Source organism: Lacerta agilis, chromosome 10 (genome assembly GCF_009819535.1).
Source record: "Lacerta agilis isolate rLacAgi1 chromosome 10, rLacAgi1.pri, whole genome shotgun sequence".
Taxonomy (NCBI): Eukaryota; Metazoa; Chordata; class Lepidosauria; order Squamata; family Lacertidae; genus Lacerta; species Lacerta agilis.
The window spans coordinates 67,171,454-67,184,922 of NC_046321.1; the positions used below are offsets into that span (position 1 = coordinate 67,171,454).

Here is a 13,469-nt window from a genome sequence, read left to right on the forward strand (position 1 = left end):
TAAATGATTTCATTCCACCATAACTAGAACAATCAGAACAAATTATGCAAAACAGTAAAAGCTGAAGGGGGAAAGTAAGAATGAAAAATAATAATAAAATTCAGGCTCTCTTGGTGCAGAATCTGGACTTCCTGAACACAGAATTTTAAGTTTCTGTAGCACAGAGTTCCCAAACACAGGCTTGATTTTTAGGTCCAGTTCTAATAACTAATACAATAAGCATTGGAGATTAACAGATTTATTAGTTTTATGTGGGAAAACCTTTGAAGTAAAGTGAATGCTGTGAGGTTTAACTACACAGAGGTATCTCTGTAAGAAGCCATTTTTTGTATGAACAAAAAACCCAGGTCCGTAAGTTTTTATATCCTCCATGAGCAGAACTAAATAGTTCCACAAAAAAGAACAAAAAAATGGTGCATGCAGTTTTATTACTGCTTTAAAATATTTATAAAAAGCTAGGAAACTTTAATATCCTCTTGACACTTGATATAGTTCTAGACCGATATAGCATTGAATTCATTCACAAACACCTTTCTTTAATAGAAGAGGTTTTTCTTGAAGTAAATCTTTCTTATTGCATTCACGGGAATAGTTCTTGAAAATGTACCAAATGTGCTTTTTGACCAGGCTTTTGATGTACAGTACTATTGTGAACAAGGTTTCCTTTGACTTAATTACTAGGTTCAAACCTAAAGCTCTAACTGGCAATAATTTGCTTTTTTTCTTGCTCTTTCAAGGCAGCAGGGACCAACCCCATGGAATGAAGTTAACTATCGGTATGCTCTAGAACCAACCAGTCAACCCTCCTCTGCTAGACTTAATAAGCCAAAAGGGACAGGGGTCAAGAGCACCTGTGGTTGGGCATATAGCCACCATCACCTTGTCCACGTCAGCTGACTGCATAAATTGGAAGCAATCCCACACCACACAGCTGACCCTGGGATTGGGTCCTTCACCTGGAACTTCAAAAGCTGCAGAGTAGAACTGGGCTCACCTACATTGGCAGTTGATCTGCCCAGTCTCAACCAGAGGCTTCTTCCCGACCACAATATTTTAAATCCAGGAAGTGGTGATGGAGCTTGGACTCTCACACATGCAAAACATGTCCCATGCCTCAGCTATGGTGATGTCCTTGTCAAAATTGTCTCTGGGAGGGTAATTTCATCCAGGCAAATGAGTATGGTATGATAATTTGCTTATTTTTTGTATAATAAAGTTATATGCCCGTTGCATAAAAAGTATACTCCAACCATAGAAAGGCAATACTAAATTTTAAAATCAGATTTTGCCATTGAGCCACGTTTCAAGGGGGCACCAGCAAAAATGCATAAATTAGCCTTCCAGAAATGACAGAATTTCTCATAACAGTTTAGCTGAAATGAGATGCTGTTTCCACCATAATCCTTCAATTACAGTGCACTTTTACATTATTAAAGTCAGAATCCCAGAGTAATCCTCCAAATCTGTGTCATTTTGACATGCTGCATGAGAAACCACAAGTTGCACACAACTTTTCCTCTGCCCAATCCTGTTGACATTTCCATCTCCACTCATTTGTCACTTACAGGTGCAGACACAAAGCAACGGACGTGAATTTTAAATAAATTCAGGTCAAACTAGGGTCTCTGATTCAGTGATACGATTTCAGTGGAGCTGGAAGATTGCAGAATTAAAATGAGCAGTGCTAAATTTCAGGGGTGGGTGGGATGGAGCGAGGTTCCTTATTTTCATACTTCTGGCGCCATTTTTATGTGAGGCAGAGCATCATGTTTATTCCTTATGTTTTTTATTTGCATAATTGTTAGCTTGCATCGTCAACAGTCATTTTGGACAACCAGGGCAGCTGTGCGTCCCTAACACTTGCCCTATTCACACATATCTAAATGGGTAGAGTAGTTATTTAGTGGGTCAGTAGGCGTTTTAAAATTTTTGGTTTGCTTTTTTAAGAAGAAGAATGCTAGTAAATAAATATATAACACCTACCATAAACCAGCAAAAATATAGAAAAATGGCAGAGCAAGAGAAGTTGTCCATCTGTATAACAACGGGGATGGAATTTCTACAACAATATATTGTTGTGCACTTTAATACCATATACATAACCACACCCTTCTTCGGAAAGATTTTCATTGTGTGCTGCTTCTATGTTATTGTAACCTGCACAGTTCTACGTATTCCATAATGTTACGTGTTATCCTCTTAATGTGCGTGTTTGAAAGTATTTTCAGTACTTCACAAATATGATTTTGGCTCTTAACTATCATGCAAAACATTCTTTGTCTTTCTTTGGACACCAATGCATTGAAGATTTTCTAAAGGTCTTTCTTCCGGGGTGACAGCAACAGCTTTCTTAACATTTTCTTCCAATCGTTTTTAACCTTCTCACAGGTCCACCAGCAATGGACAAAATCGCCTTCTTTCTTCCCCCCACAATTCCAACATAAATATTTTAAGCATTTTTTAAATATTTCCATGAAATAAAGACATCATTCTATTTTATTTTATTTTTTAAAAAGTGCTCCACACATATATTTTTCCCTGGAGATATTTCATTGTAAATTTAATGCCCACTCTTCCACATTTGCAAACTGCTAATATGATCAGCTTTTAAGAACTGCTAATGTACTCATTCCTTGACTTGGAACAGTTCGATTTTGCCAGCCAATTAAATTAGCGGCAACTGATATTTTAATCTACTGTATTAGTCTGAACTTTTTTTATTATTATTTAAAAGTTTACTTTTGTTCCTTATTCATCTTGTTAACCATCCCGGAAACATAAATCTTATGTTGAAGGTGTGGGATATAAATTATCTAAGTAAATAAATAAAAAACCTGACCTGTTTTTATTTACCGTATATGCATCAGCAATGCTTTCTTCAGGTTATTAATTAAGGTACATTCTAATTGTATAATCTTATTGGATCATTCCTAATTAAAAAATGTCTAATTTGTAAGTAGTGGTGGATTTATTTCTCCAATGTGCTGCTGAGCATGATGAAAGCCTATTTCTTGTTGCTCTTTTATCACCCAATCTTTATATAGTGTTAGACCACAGGACCCATTGATTAAAATATCGTATCTGCCTTCTTTATTTAACTCAGATCAGAATGAACTGAAGCTACAGTTGACTAGGCTGAGAAGAATGTTTTCCTAAATTTATCCAAAATTTCTATGTTCCATTCCTGTAAGTAGGGATGGGCACATTTGTCCAACTGCATCCTGTCCCTTTTTCCACATGGGGATGGATTACCGTCCATCCTGTTTCCTGGTGGATTTTTTAGGATGATTAAGGAAAATCAAGAAAATCAAAGAAAAACATAAATTAAATATATATTTAAATATATATTTTTAAGAATTATGAAGGTACGACAGTACTGCTTATGAGGTGGCCCAGGGAATGCTGCTACTCTCTTTTATTTTGTTCATTAACAGTGTAAACATGCCTTTAAAATGCTGCAGGAAGAGGCCACATGTTGCTTCGTACAGTGGTACATTACAAGCTTTACCTTGGACCACCTAGTTAGCAGAAGCTTGGAAAGAATCTTTTGCCCAACATGAGGCTTGAACTCACAGCTCTGAGATTAAGAGTCTTATGCTCTACCGAATGCAAATTTAAATCTGGAATGCCCACTCCCCCTTCTAATTTTGCCCTCTTCATTACAGCAAAGCTAAATCTCACTTTCTTCCATTCCCACAATGGGAAATGTAGGCTTGTGCGTCTTGCACAGCTTCCTGGAAGACATGACCAGCACCCCACATGACACCTGCATGGAGCCTCTCCTCCGCATAATGTCCCATCTGCCAGAAGCCTAAAATAAAGGAGGTGTGGATCGTGCCCATGTGTTTCAGTTCATGCATGGAAACCTCGCTGAAACTGTAGCACAATGCAACAGGTCTGCAAGCTGGGAAAGATAGGTGTCTGGATACAGGAAAGCACAATCCTGCTCTTCAGAGAGGTGTAGATTCCATGTACCTTCAGGTACACAGAGGGTCCATACTTTAGAAGAAGCATTTTAGCATTAGCCCGGGCAATTCTTCTGTGCCACAGCGCCATTATTTCCACTGCTGCCATTTTATGAAAAATATTCTTTCAAACTCTCCAGGAATAAACATTACATACCAGCTCTACCTGCAAGGCTCTACATCTGCTTCCTACCCCATAGTCACTACTGCTGCTCTTGCACAGTGTCGAATCCCTGAGGAGGACCACTGCTAATCAAATTGAAGGCCACATCACACTGGCTTCATTCCATCAACCCTAACATATGAGATGGGGTTAGCTCATGAGGCGAGGGGAGAGGAGAGCCCAAATAAAGACGCATACGCAAATCATAAACAGATTAGTGCTATATACCCTTCATGAATGAGGAGCATAGAACTTTGTAAATTGATGCACTACTTACAGCCTTCATATATATCCGTAGGTATGTGGACTGCTGCATTCTGGTAGGATGTTTGCCGACCAAAGATGGGATCTTCCTCAAACACCGGTTTGATTCTCTGACTACCAGTTTCACTCTCGTTTCTTCCAGACTTTTCCAGGAAAAAAAAGAGGGAAATATTAAAGCATGCGGCAAACATTATTCACGCAAATACATGGAGGGGTCCAAGGGCTGGCCCACACAAGCATCTCAGTTAGGATCACAGACTCGTGGAACTGTAGAGTTGGAAGGGACCATGAGGCTCAACTAGTCTAACCCCGCTCAATGTGTCACTTCAGTGAGGGATGCAATTGTTGAATGTTTTCCTGTGTAAAAAAAATCCTTGCAAGTTGAAAGGTAGCCACCTATACTAGATTTCTATGAGCATGCCATTTTTAAATGTAAGCGTTCAAAATGTGATCCGCCAGCTGAACCTGCAAAGTGGTATAGTCTATTCCAGCACTGAGAGAGCCGAGAAGCAGAGTTCACTGCTGCGACAGGCCGAGAGCTCCATCATGCATCCTCTCCCCTCAACTGCCACTGGGGAGGCAGCCATTTTATCAGGTTGCCTCTGTGGGAGAGATTGGAAACAGGGCTCATTGTATCTGTTTTGCTAGTGGCCCAGCTCCATCAGGCACATCCTGCCTCTGAACTATGCTGGCTGGTCAGTAATAGGGACAACTGTCTAGAAATTTGTGCCTGAGTTCTGAGTTTTACTTTCCTCTTCCCTCCTTGCCCCTCTTTCCTCGTGTGTTGTTATTTATTTATTTGTTTATTTATTTGAATGTAAGCCTGCGGATAGGGAGCACCTTGTTTTGATTTCATGTAAGACATCCCAGGAGCCTTTTTTCGGTGGCCAAAAAGCGGGGTAAAAATGCTCTAAATAAATAAATAAATAAATTATGCCACCCTACTCCAAACCAGCTGACTTCGTTCTGTTGCATGTGTAGAACTGTGCATATCTGTTCTGCACATATACTGCAGAAATGAACCAACAAGGCTGAAGAGCAACCCATCACTGTTCTCTGCTCACAATGCTGCCACAAATTGAGAACTGGCAGGATGGGGAGAAGCGATGCAGATCGAATGAGTGAGACTGCCTGTGTGGAAGGGCATTAAAGAATTGTTTCTCCCTCCCACCCACCCCTCAAAAATGTATCTGAGAAGTGGTACAGGCTTTCTACAATCTCAGGACTCCACCACCTTAGTCACTGAACTTTGTTCAGGATAGATGATGCCATACCCTCCAACATTTCTCCGATGAAAATAGAGACCTCCCATTCTATAATGATAATTTTACTATTTATACCCCACTCATCTTACTGGGTTGCCCCCCCCCCACTCTGGGCACCTTCCAACATATATGAAAGCATAATAAAACATTTTTTAAAAGAAAACCTTCCCTACACAGGATTGCCTTTAGATGGATTGGGGGTCAGATAACTCCATACCCTCCAACATTTCTCCAATGAAAATAGGGACATCCTAAGGAAAAGTGGGACATTCTGGGATTAAATCAGAAACTGGGACAGCTTCTCTAAATCAGGGACGTCCCTGGAAAATAGGGACACTTGGATGGTCTGTGATGCCTTCTTTTCAGACATTAAAATAAATATGTAGGTTGAGGCAAAGCCTGCTGCTGCTGCAATGGTACAACCTATAGATAGGATATTGAAAGTGCAGTGAAACCAACAATTCATGCTTTGCTAGTCAGGCACATGAGAGGAGCTGAAGCTCGCAGAGTTTTCCTGAAAGTTTTCTGGAGAGGATTCTGTGAGAGACACTCCCACTGTTCAAGTGAGATGATGTGTCACACATGCATCCCTTTGATAAATATCCTAGTACACCCATTTGTTTCCCCAAAATAAATACCAACAGTAACACTACCTATGTTCCCATTAAACTATGCAAAGAGCAATACTTAAAACTATCAACTTATATTTCCCTTTGTGTAACATCCAGAAGGAAAGCAGCCATTTACCAACCGTAACATGCCCTTCTTTGTCTTTTATAAAATAGCAACTAAGGAACATTTCTTAGCATTTGGCTAATAATAATAATAATAATAATAATAATAATAATTTATTTATACCCTGCCCATTTGGCTGGGTTTCCCCAGCCACTCTGGGCAGCGTGCAATAAAATATTAAATTACAATAGTATACCATATTTGGTTGCTTAATCTTGACCACATTTTAGAGCAGGTATGGTCCATTTAGATATTTGTTGAACTCCGATTCCCATCAGCCCCAGCCACATGATGGGATTTGTAGTCCAAAAACAGCTGGAGGGCCACATGACCCGGCTTTAGGGCCATTTCACCCATTGTATGTATATACTTAAAGGTAAAAGGTAAAGGGACCCCTGACCATCAGGTCCAGTCGTGTCCGACTCTGGGGTTGCGACGTTCATCTCGCGTTACTGGCCGAGGGAGCTGGCCTACAGCTTCCGGGTCATGTGGCCAGCATGACAAAGCCGCTTCTGGCAAACCAGAGCAGCACACGAAAACGCCGTTTACCTTCTCGCTGGAGCGGTCCCTATTTATCTACTTGCACTTTGACGTGCTTTCGAACTGCTAGGTGCACAGGAGCTGGGACTGAGCAACGGGAGCGCACCCCATCACGGGGATTCGAACCGCTGACCTTCTGATCAGCAAGCCCTAGGCTCTGTGGTTTAACCCACAGCGCCACCTGCATCCCTTATGTATATACTTAACAGTATGTTAAACAACCCACTGTCATAATAAATCCACATCTCCATTGTATGCACCACACAAAACAATTCATGGGACCTTCCTTTCTGTGGCTGGCCTTTACCTTCCTACCCAGATCTCACTGTCTGAAATGTGTGGCATGTAAACAAATTTGATATTCTGCTAGGATGCAGAATATCAGAAAGATTTTCACTGGCATGCAAACCTGGGTTGTGCTTTTGACAACTATTTCAGACAGCTAACATCTCCAATATCATTTTAGTGTATGCTTCTGGAGTGGCACAATGCTACTCAACTGAGCATGGGAGTGGGTTTTGTCACTGTTTAGGATAATCAATGGTATCTACTTGTGAGATATAATGGAGTTTGCTTCTTCCACTTCTCAAACAAACAAACAAACAAACACATTATTGTGTGCAACAATAAAACCAATAAACATGGTAGCAGAAAACAATAAGCACAACTCAACAGTATGAAGGTACACACTGGCATGATGTTGTTTGATAAAGTAATTTCTCATCCAATAAATGAAATAAGCTTCTACTTTTACCATGTGATTAATAAAAATCACACAGGAAAAATATTGCTCAAATGGTGTAATAATTATTTTGACTTCAGGAAACCTCATGAGAATGCTTACAATAATATACCCATCACACAATAATGGCTCTAAAATTATTATTCTTACCAAAAACCTAAACTGTATTTGCTACATTTTCCATATCTCCAAAAACGTTTTCTTTCTTTTTTTAAAGCAACACACCCAAAACAATGAAGCTCATATATTGTAAATGAAAGTAATCCATGGCAGCTCTGAATACAATTAAAACCTATCTCCAACCAATTTCTCTCCTGAGGTAGGAGCTGAAATGCAATCAATAATGGCACAGGAAAATCCCACAGGAGACAGGGCCCGAAGATTAATTTTCCATCTATTCAAACTTGGCCTTCGCTTATTGAATTACATTGTTACCTACCACTGACAGTCAGCAAAATCTCTCTCTCTCTTTTCCGAAATAAGTCTCCTGACCAATTTGTCCCTGCCTTGGGTAGCAGATAGCATCCATTTCTTTTCAGTTCGCATTTTGGGGCATTACCTTGAAGAACTATGACCCTCAGTTCAGTTAACCAGAAGGATGTCAGTGCACATCTTAAAGGCTAACCTACAGAAGCAGCTCTGGTTTTGTAAGCAAATGGGCAGGCTAAATCCTCACCATGGGTCAAATAGTCTGAGCTGGGGGGAGAGGGCTGTGCCGAAACTGAACGATGAGCCTGGGCTAAAGGGCTCTATGTAAACATGAAGCCCTGGTTTTCCTTCTTTCTTTGAAACCACCTGCACTGAAAATTCAGAAAGGTATTTGTACAATCTGATCTAAATAAACCACTAAAAACTGTTTTTTAATTTAAAAAAAATGTATAACAAACGTTAGAGGACAAAGCCAAATAACCCTTCCTCCCCTCCCTTTGTCATTCTTGTTGCAAGATGATAGATAGATGATAGATAGATAGATAGATAGATAGATAGAACCCCCCCCCCAACAAGAAATTAATTAATGGAAGGATTTTGATTGGAGGTCAGAGGAAAAGTACAGGCTAAGATTCTTTTCCAAGCCAGGGCCTCACCTGGAATAGAGGTAGTAACATAACAGAGGTTGCCATGGTGACAGGATGTGGGTTCGAAGTGACAGAAATAGAGAGTCTTTAGCGAGGTGTGCTAGGAAGAAGAAGGGGAAAGAGAGAAACTGGGCTCCATCTTGGGCAGGCTGCCTGAAGGACTGCAGGGCCGCACTGCTGTGGGAGACAAGAGCCTCTCTTGAAGCGACTGAGCTTTAAGATCTGGACTCTCTCCATGCAGACTGAAGGTGTAAATAGGTGAATAACTCATATTTCTTAAAGCTACAACAGTCTCTGCCGTGTCTCAGTTCTCCAAAGGAGCACAGGCCCTGGGTGAATGCCTAGAACCCCCTGGAATCTTGCAGAGAGTGGGGGTGGCACCCAACTTTTGTAACAATACACACCTCCCGACAGTAGTATTTATATACATATAAATCATTATAGAGGCATTAAGAAATGTATCTGGATTAATTTGTTAAAATGATATGCGAAGCCACTTCATTAGTATTGGCCTAACAACTTTGCTCGTACCAAGATGTTGCTCTGTGGAGTACTTCTATTCAGACAGCTCGCTGCACCTTATTTTGTGGTTCTCCATTACATCCCCCTCAACTGGGTTTTCTACTCCCCCCTCCCCATAGTCAGTCAATATTTCATGGCCTCTAGGCTATTTAGGGGGTTCCCCCGCTTTGGCTATTTTGTTCCTGCAAACCTGCCAATACTCCTTCTAGTAAGTGGATGACGCAGTTCTAGCTCTATAAGGTTTCATACTCAGCGCTAAACTACAGAAGCAGAGGGAATGGTAGCATGGTAAGAAGCTGAGATTTTAACTGATCTCACTATGCTTTTAATTATTTTATGGAGTGGAGTCCAAACTATTTAGACAACAGGGCAAATTCGTCACATGTGTAAATACTATTGACAGATCACTTATTAGAATTCCACTCATTCTGGAACAAGATACAGATTTAAAATAACCCTGTTTCTTTTGAATTTACACTAGAAGTAAAGTTTCACAAACTGAAGTGTAATGAAATCTTAAGGGGAAAGTCAGAGTAATAGTGCTGAATGAAGAAAACTCTGAACTTTCAGTAGCACCTGATTTTGCATGACCTACATTGCTTTCTACATACAATAAGGTGCCTAGAGAATACTGAAAGGCACCTCTGAAAATGTAACTTTAATCTGGCATTAATTTGGCATTGTAATGGCATTATACCCCATTCATCTGACTGGGGTGCCCCAGGCACTCTGAGTGGCTTCCAACAAAATATGTAAACATATATCAAACGTTGTCATAGATAGGATTTGTTATATCTTTTATGATCTCCCCTGCATAATTCCCCCCCCCCATTATAAACAAAAAGAAATCAAAATATTCAAAGCTTTGGGTTCTGGTGACAATGCAGTAGGATGAAAGTGATGATATCAGATGAGATGCAGGTCCTAATTAACTTCTGAATGACTACTTGTCAGTTTCTACTTTAATAAAATTGCAGATCACAAAAATAACACATTGATTCTGTTAAAACTCAGGTATAAAGCAAGATGTTGGGAGTGTGTAAAATGGCAAAAGGGAGAAATACTTTAAAGCTGAAGACAATCCTAGCAAGTTATCAGGGTACACGCTCGGAGCCAAAGCATGAAAGCAATGGTTCGACTCTCCAGCTGAATGGGCAGTTCTGTAAAGTATTTTGTAAGAGTTCTTGAAAAGTTAACAATAGATAGCAAGCGTAACTTGCTGGAAGAGACGCATTTTAAAACGAATAACGAAAACTGACACTACTCAGATTAAAACAGTCCCCATAAAACGAAATGCCTTTTTACATGGGAAAAAGTATAACAATGGACAAAATCCTAAAATTAGCAGAAACTCCAGGATTACAACTCTCAATAACAGAGGCAAACCCATTTGCAGAGGGACAAGTGGAAGGCATAACAGCAGAACTGACCTTTCACAGCTGCATGGGCAAAAAAATATTTCTGCATTTAAACTGTGGGTTACTTAATACTCATTACTGAGTTGTGAGGACTTCATGTGGATACAGAATTACTGCCTGAGTGGCCTTGAATAACATCAGTAAAAGAAATGCATAATCAAGACTAGTGTATTGCCTAGAGATGTGACTGATACCTTGTCTGCAGATTTATTTATGACAGTAGAGGATATAATGAGATAGAGCAGTGCAGCAGGAAAGGTTTAAAGCCAAAGAACTAACTGAAGAGAATGGAATGAATATGTTAGAGATCTCAGAAGTAAATTAATGCTGCAATGCTACACAAATTACCTGGGACTGTCATTGAATTCAGCAGTACTTACTTCTGAGTAAGCATCTACAAGAGTTAAGCTGCCTTTGCATCTCTCCCAGACTCATTCCACCCATCTTGCCTTATCACACTACAGTATCTACCCATGATGACTATCAGAAGGCAATTTTGATAAATGGGTCTTGCTGGAAGACATCTAGATTGGCCAATTTCCAGGGAACTGAAATTGCAGATCTGACAGGTAGCTAGAACTACTTCTGCGTTTTCTTGCAGTATTTGCTTTGTACGCAGCAGGCAATTTCGTTTCAGTTTGTAATGCTGACGTAGAACCTATTTTAGCTAGAATTCATCGCATAAGCAGCACGAGAAAGGCTCAGTGGTTATGTAAACCAGTTTTTGAAAATGCTCCAAAATGCTCACCATGACCCAGGGCTCAACACTGGAGCTTCTGTTAATATGGCCGGCATCCATTCTTCTATGTCCTTGTTCTTTTGATACATATGGGCGGAGATTCTTGCTATTCTGTGTTAATTGGATTATGTGCCACTTAACCTTGCCAAAGCTGACAAAGCTAGGACTTGCCTAGCAATGGCCTGTGGCCCTTGTCCGAAATGCATTTAGCATGAGCTAAGAGCAATGATTTTGCAGCAGAGTTTAAAATACTGGCAGTCAACAAAGATGATGGACTAGAAGGGTGCTGCTACCTGTGTCATTGCTAGCGGGCAGTTGAAAGGTTTGGGACCATAGCCTAGGGCTGAGCAAAGGGTCCACGGACCCTACATTCTAGTGCAGGGAAGAAAGAGAAAGAAAAAGCCCATTTCTTCTAAAACCCCTTTCACTGAAAGTGCCACAATGAAACACAATTTCAGTTAAATTAATTTACCAGAGAAACAATTACAGTGTACTGCTTCTTGCCACTTCCACTCAAGTTTTTTTTTATATAAATGAGAGTGCTCTCAAAGGGAAGATGTATTCTATTAAAATGATGAATCACTAGCTTCAGGGTTGAATGTTGATTTTTAGCATGGCATAAACACAGCCTTCGAAGGGAACGCTTCTGGGACCAAACTAATACAGGCGTGCCTTCAAGGAATGATTCTTTGTATTATAATTTATAAACCCCTTAAACCTTCGTAGGATACAAGTGGTGTTATCCTTAAGACTGAAAATTAAGGGTTTTTTATTTTGTTTTTTTGCTCAGGAGAAGAAAGAGACAGTTCTTGGGCAAAGATACATATTCATGGTAGGTTAGAATGGGGGGGAGGGGGGAAACTTGCATAGATTTGAATAATGGGATTAGGACACGATGGTCGGTTTTGTAAACGAGCATTGCAATTCAAATACAGCTAAGGATGTAAACACCTGCTCCATTTCAGACCTTTATATCATTTATAATTTCACCGGTAACAGCCGATTTACCAACCACTGATTAGAAATCAAGCTTCACTGTAAGTGGGACGGCCATATACGCCACTCGGTGACATGTTTGATGGGCGCAGAAGATGCTCATTTCTCAGTGAACGATACTGTAAAGACTAGCTTTGCAAGTGGCCAGTGTCAATCATTCACTCAGTGCCAGTTCATCTGCTTCTCTTTGAGGGGGGTGACATTGATTCATGCTGGCATCCCAAATTCGTTATGGGAAAACGCAAGCTGAAATTTCAGCCAGGAAAAAGGAAGCTCACTATAATGCTACCTGATGTTTGAGTAAGTAGTTTGCAAGATCATTGGTAGTTCATTGGTGCAGGTTATGTTTCCGGTATAAATACACAATAATTTATACTCCAGCTGTTCTAATATAGCAAAGGAAACTATGAGATCTGGCACACTGACCAAGGAAAACATCAGCCCTTCAATTGTACTCCAGATTTCTCTACCAAATGAAGTGTGAGGGTCTTTTCAGTGGTGGTGTCCCTATAATGCACCTTCTTTATGGCCATTTGCTGAAGCTCTTCCTCTTCTCCAAGACCTTTCAATTACAATCTATGGATGTTTCAGGGTTTGCACTCAATGAGAACTTGGTGCTTTATGCCGTTTGGAGTTGCTGAGATTTCTGCTTTCTGGGTTGTTGGTTTTGATTTGTTTTGTTTTTGCTTGAAGGGTTTTAGTGTAAATTGTATTTTTTATTTTATTTAAATTGTCAAGAGAACTTTGTTGAATGGGTGGTATATAAATTTAATAAACAAACAAATAAATACTCTTTCATTATTTTAAGCTGCTGGGTTTTCTGACTGCATAACTAATTTAAGATTTCATCAGCCAACGTGGACTTCTGGAAACATCTGACAGGTGACTTTTGCAAACAGGATGTTGGTCTACACTCATCCCTGGTCTGAGCCTGCAGGGACCTTCTTATTTATTTAAAGTGTTGACACCTTGTTCTTCAGCAGAAAACTCTCACAAAACAGCTCATGGACAAGCAATAAAAAATAATAAAAATCCTGCTCGCAT

The 13,469-nt window shown here is 40.1% G+C and overlaps 1 protein-coding gene across 9 annotated transcripts in view; it reads right to left on the reverse strand.

Annotated features, from left to right (window-relative positions):
* CACNA2D1 (calcium voltage-gated channel auxiliary subunit alpha2delta 1) overlaps positions 1 to 13,469 on the reverse strand; it is a 400,043-nt gene that overhangs the window by 153,495 nt on the left and 233,079 nt on the right. For all 9 annotated transcript variants that reach the window (XM_033162979.1, XM_033162986.1, XM_033162984.1 and 6 more), the window contains exon 7: positions 4,406 to 4,535. In XM_033162979.1, coding sequence (XP_033018870.1) covers positions 4,406 to 4,535 — 130 coding nt within the window. The remainder of the gene's footprint in view (positions 1 to 4,405; positions 4,536 to 13,469) is intronic.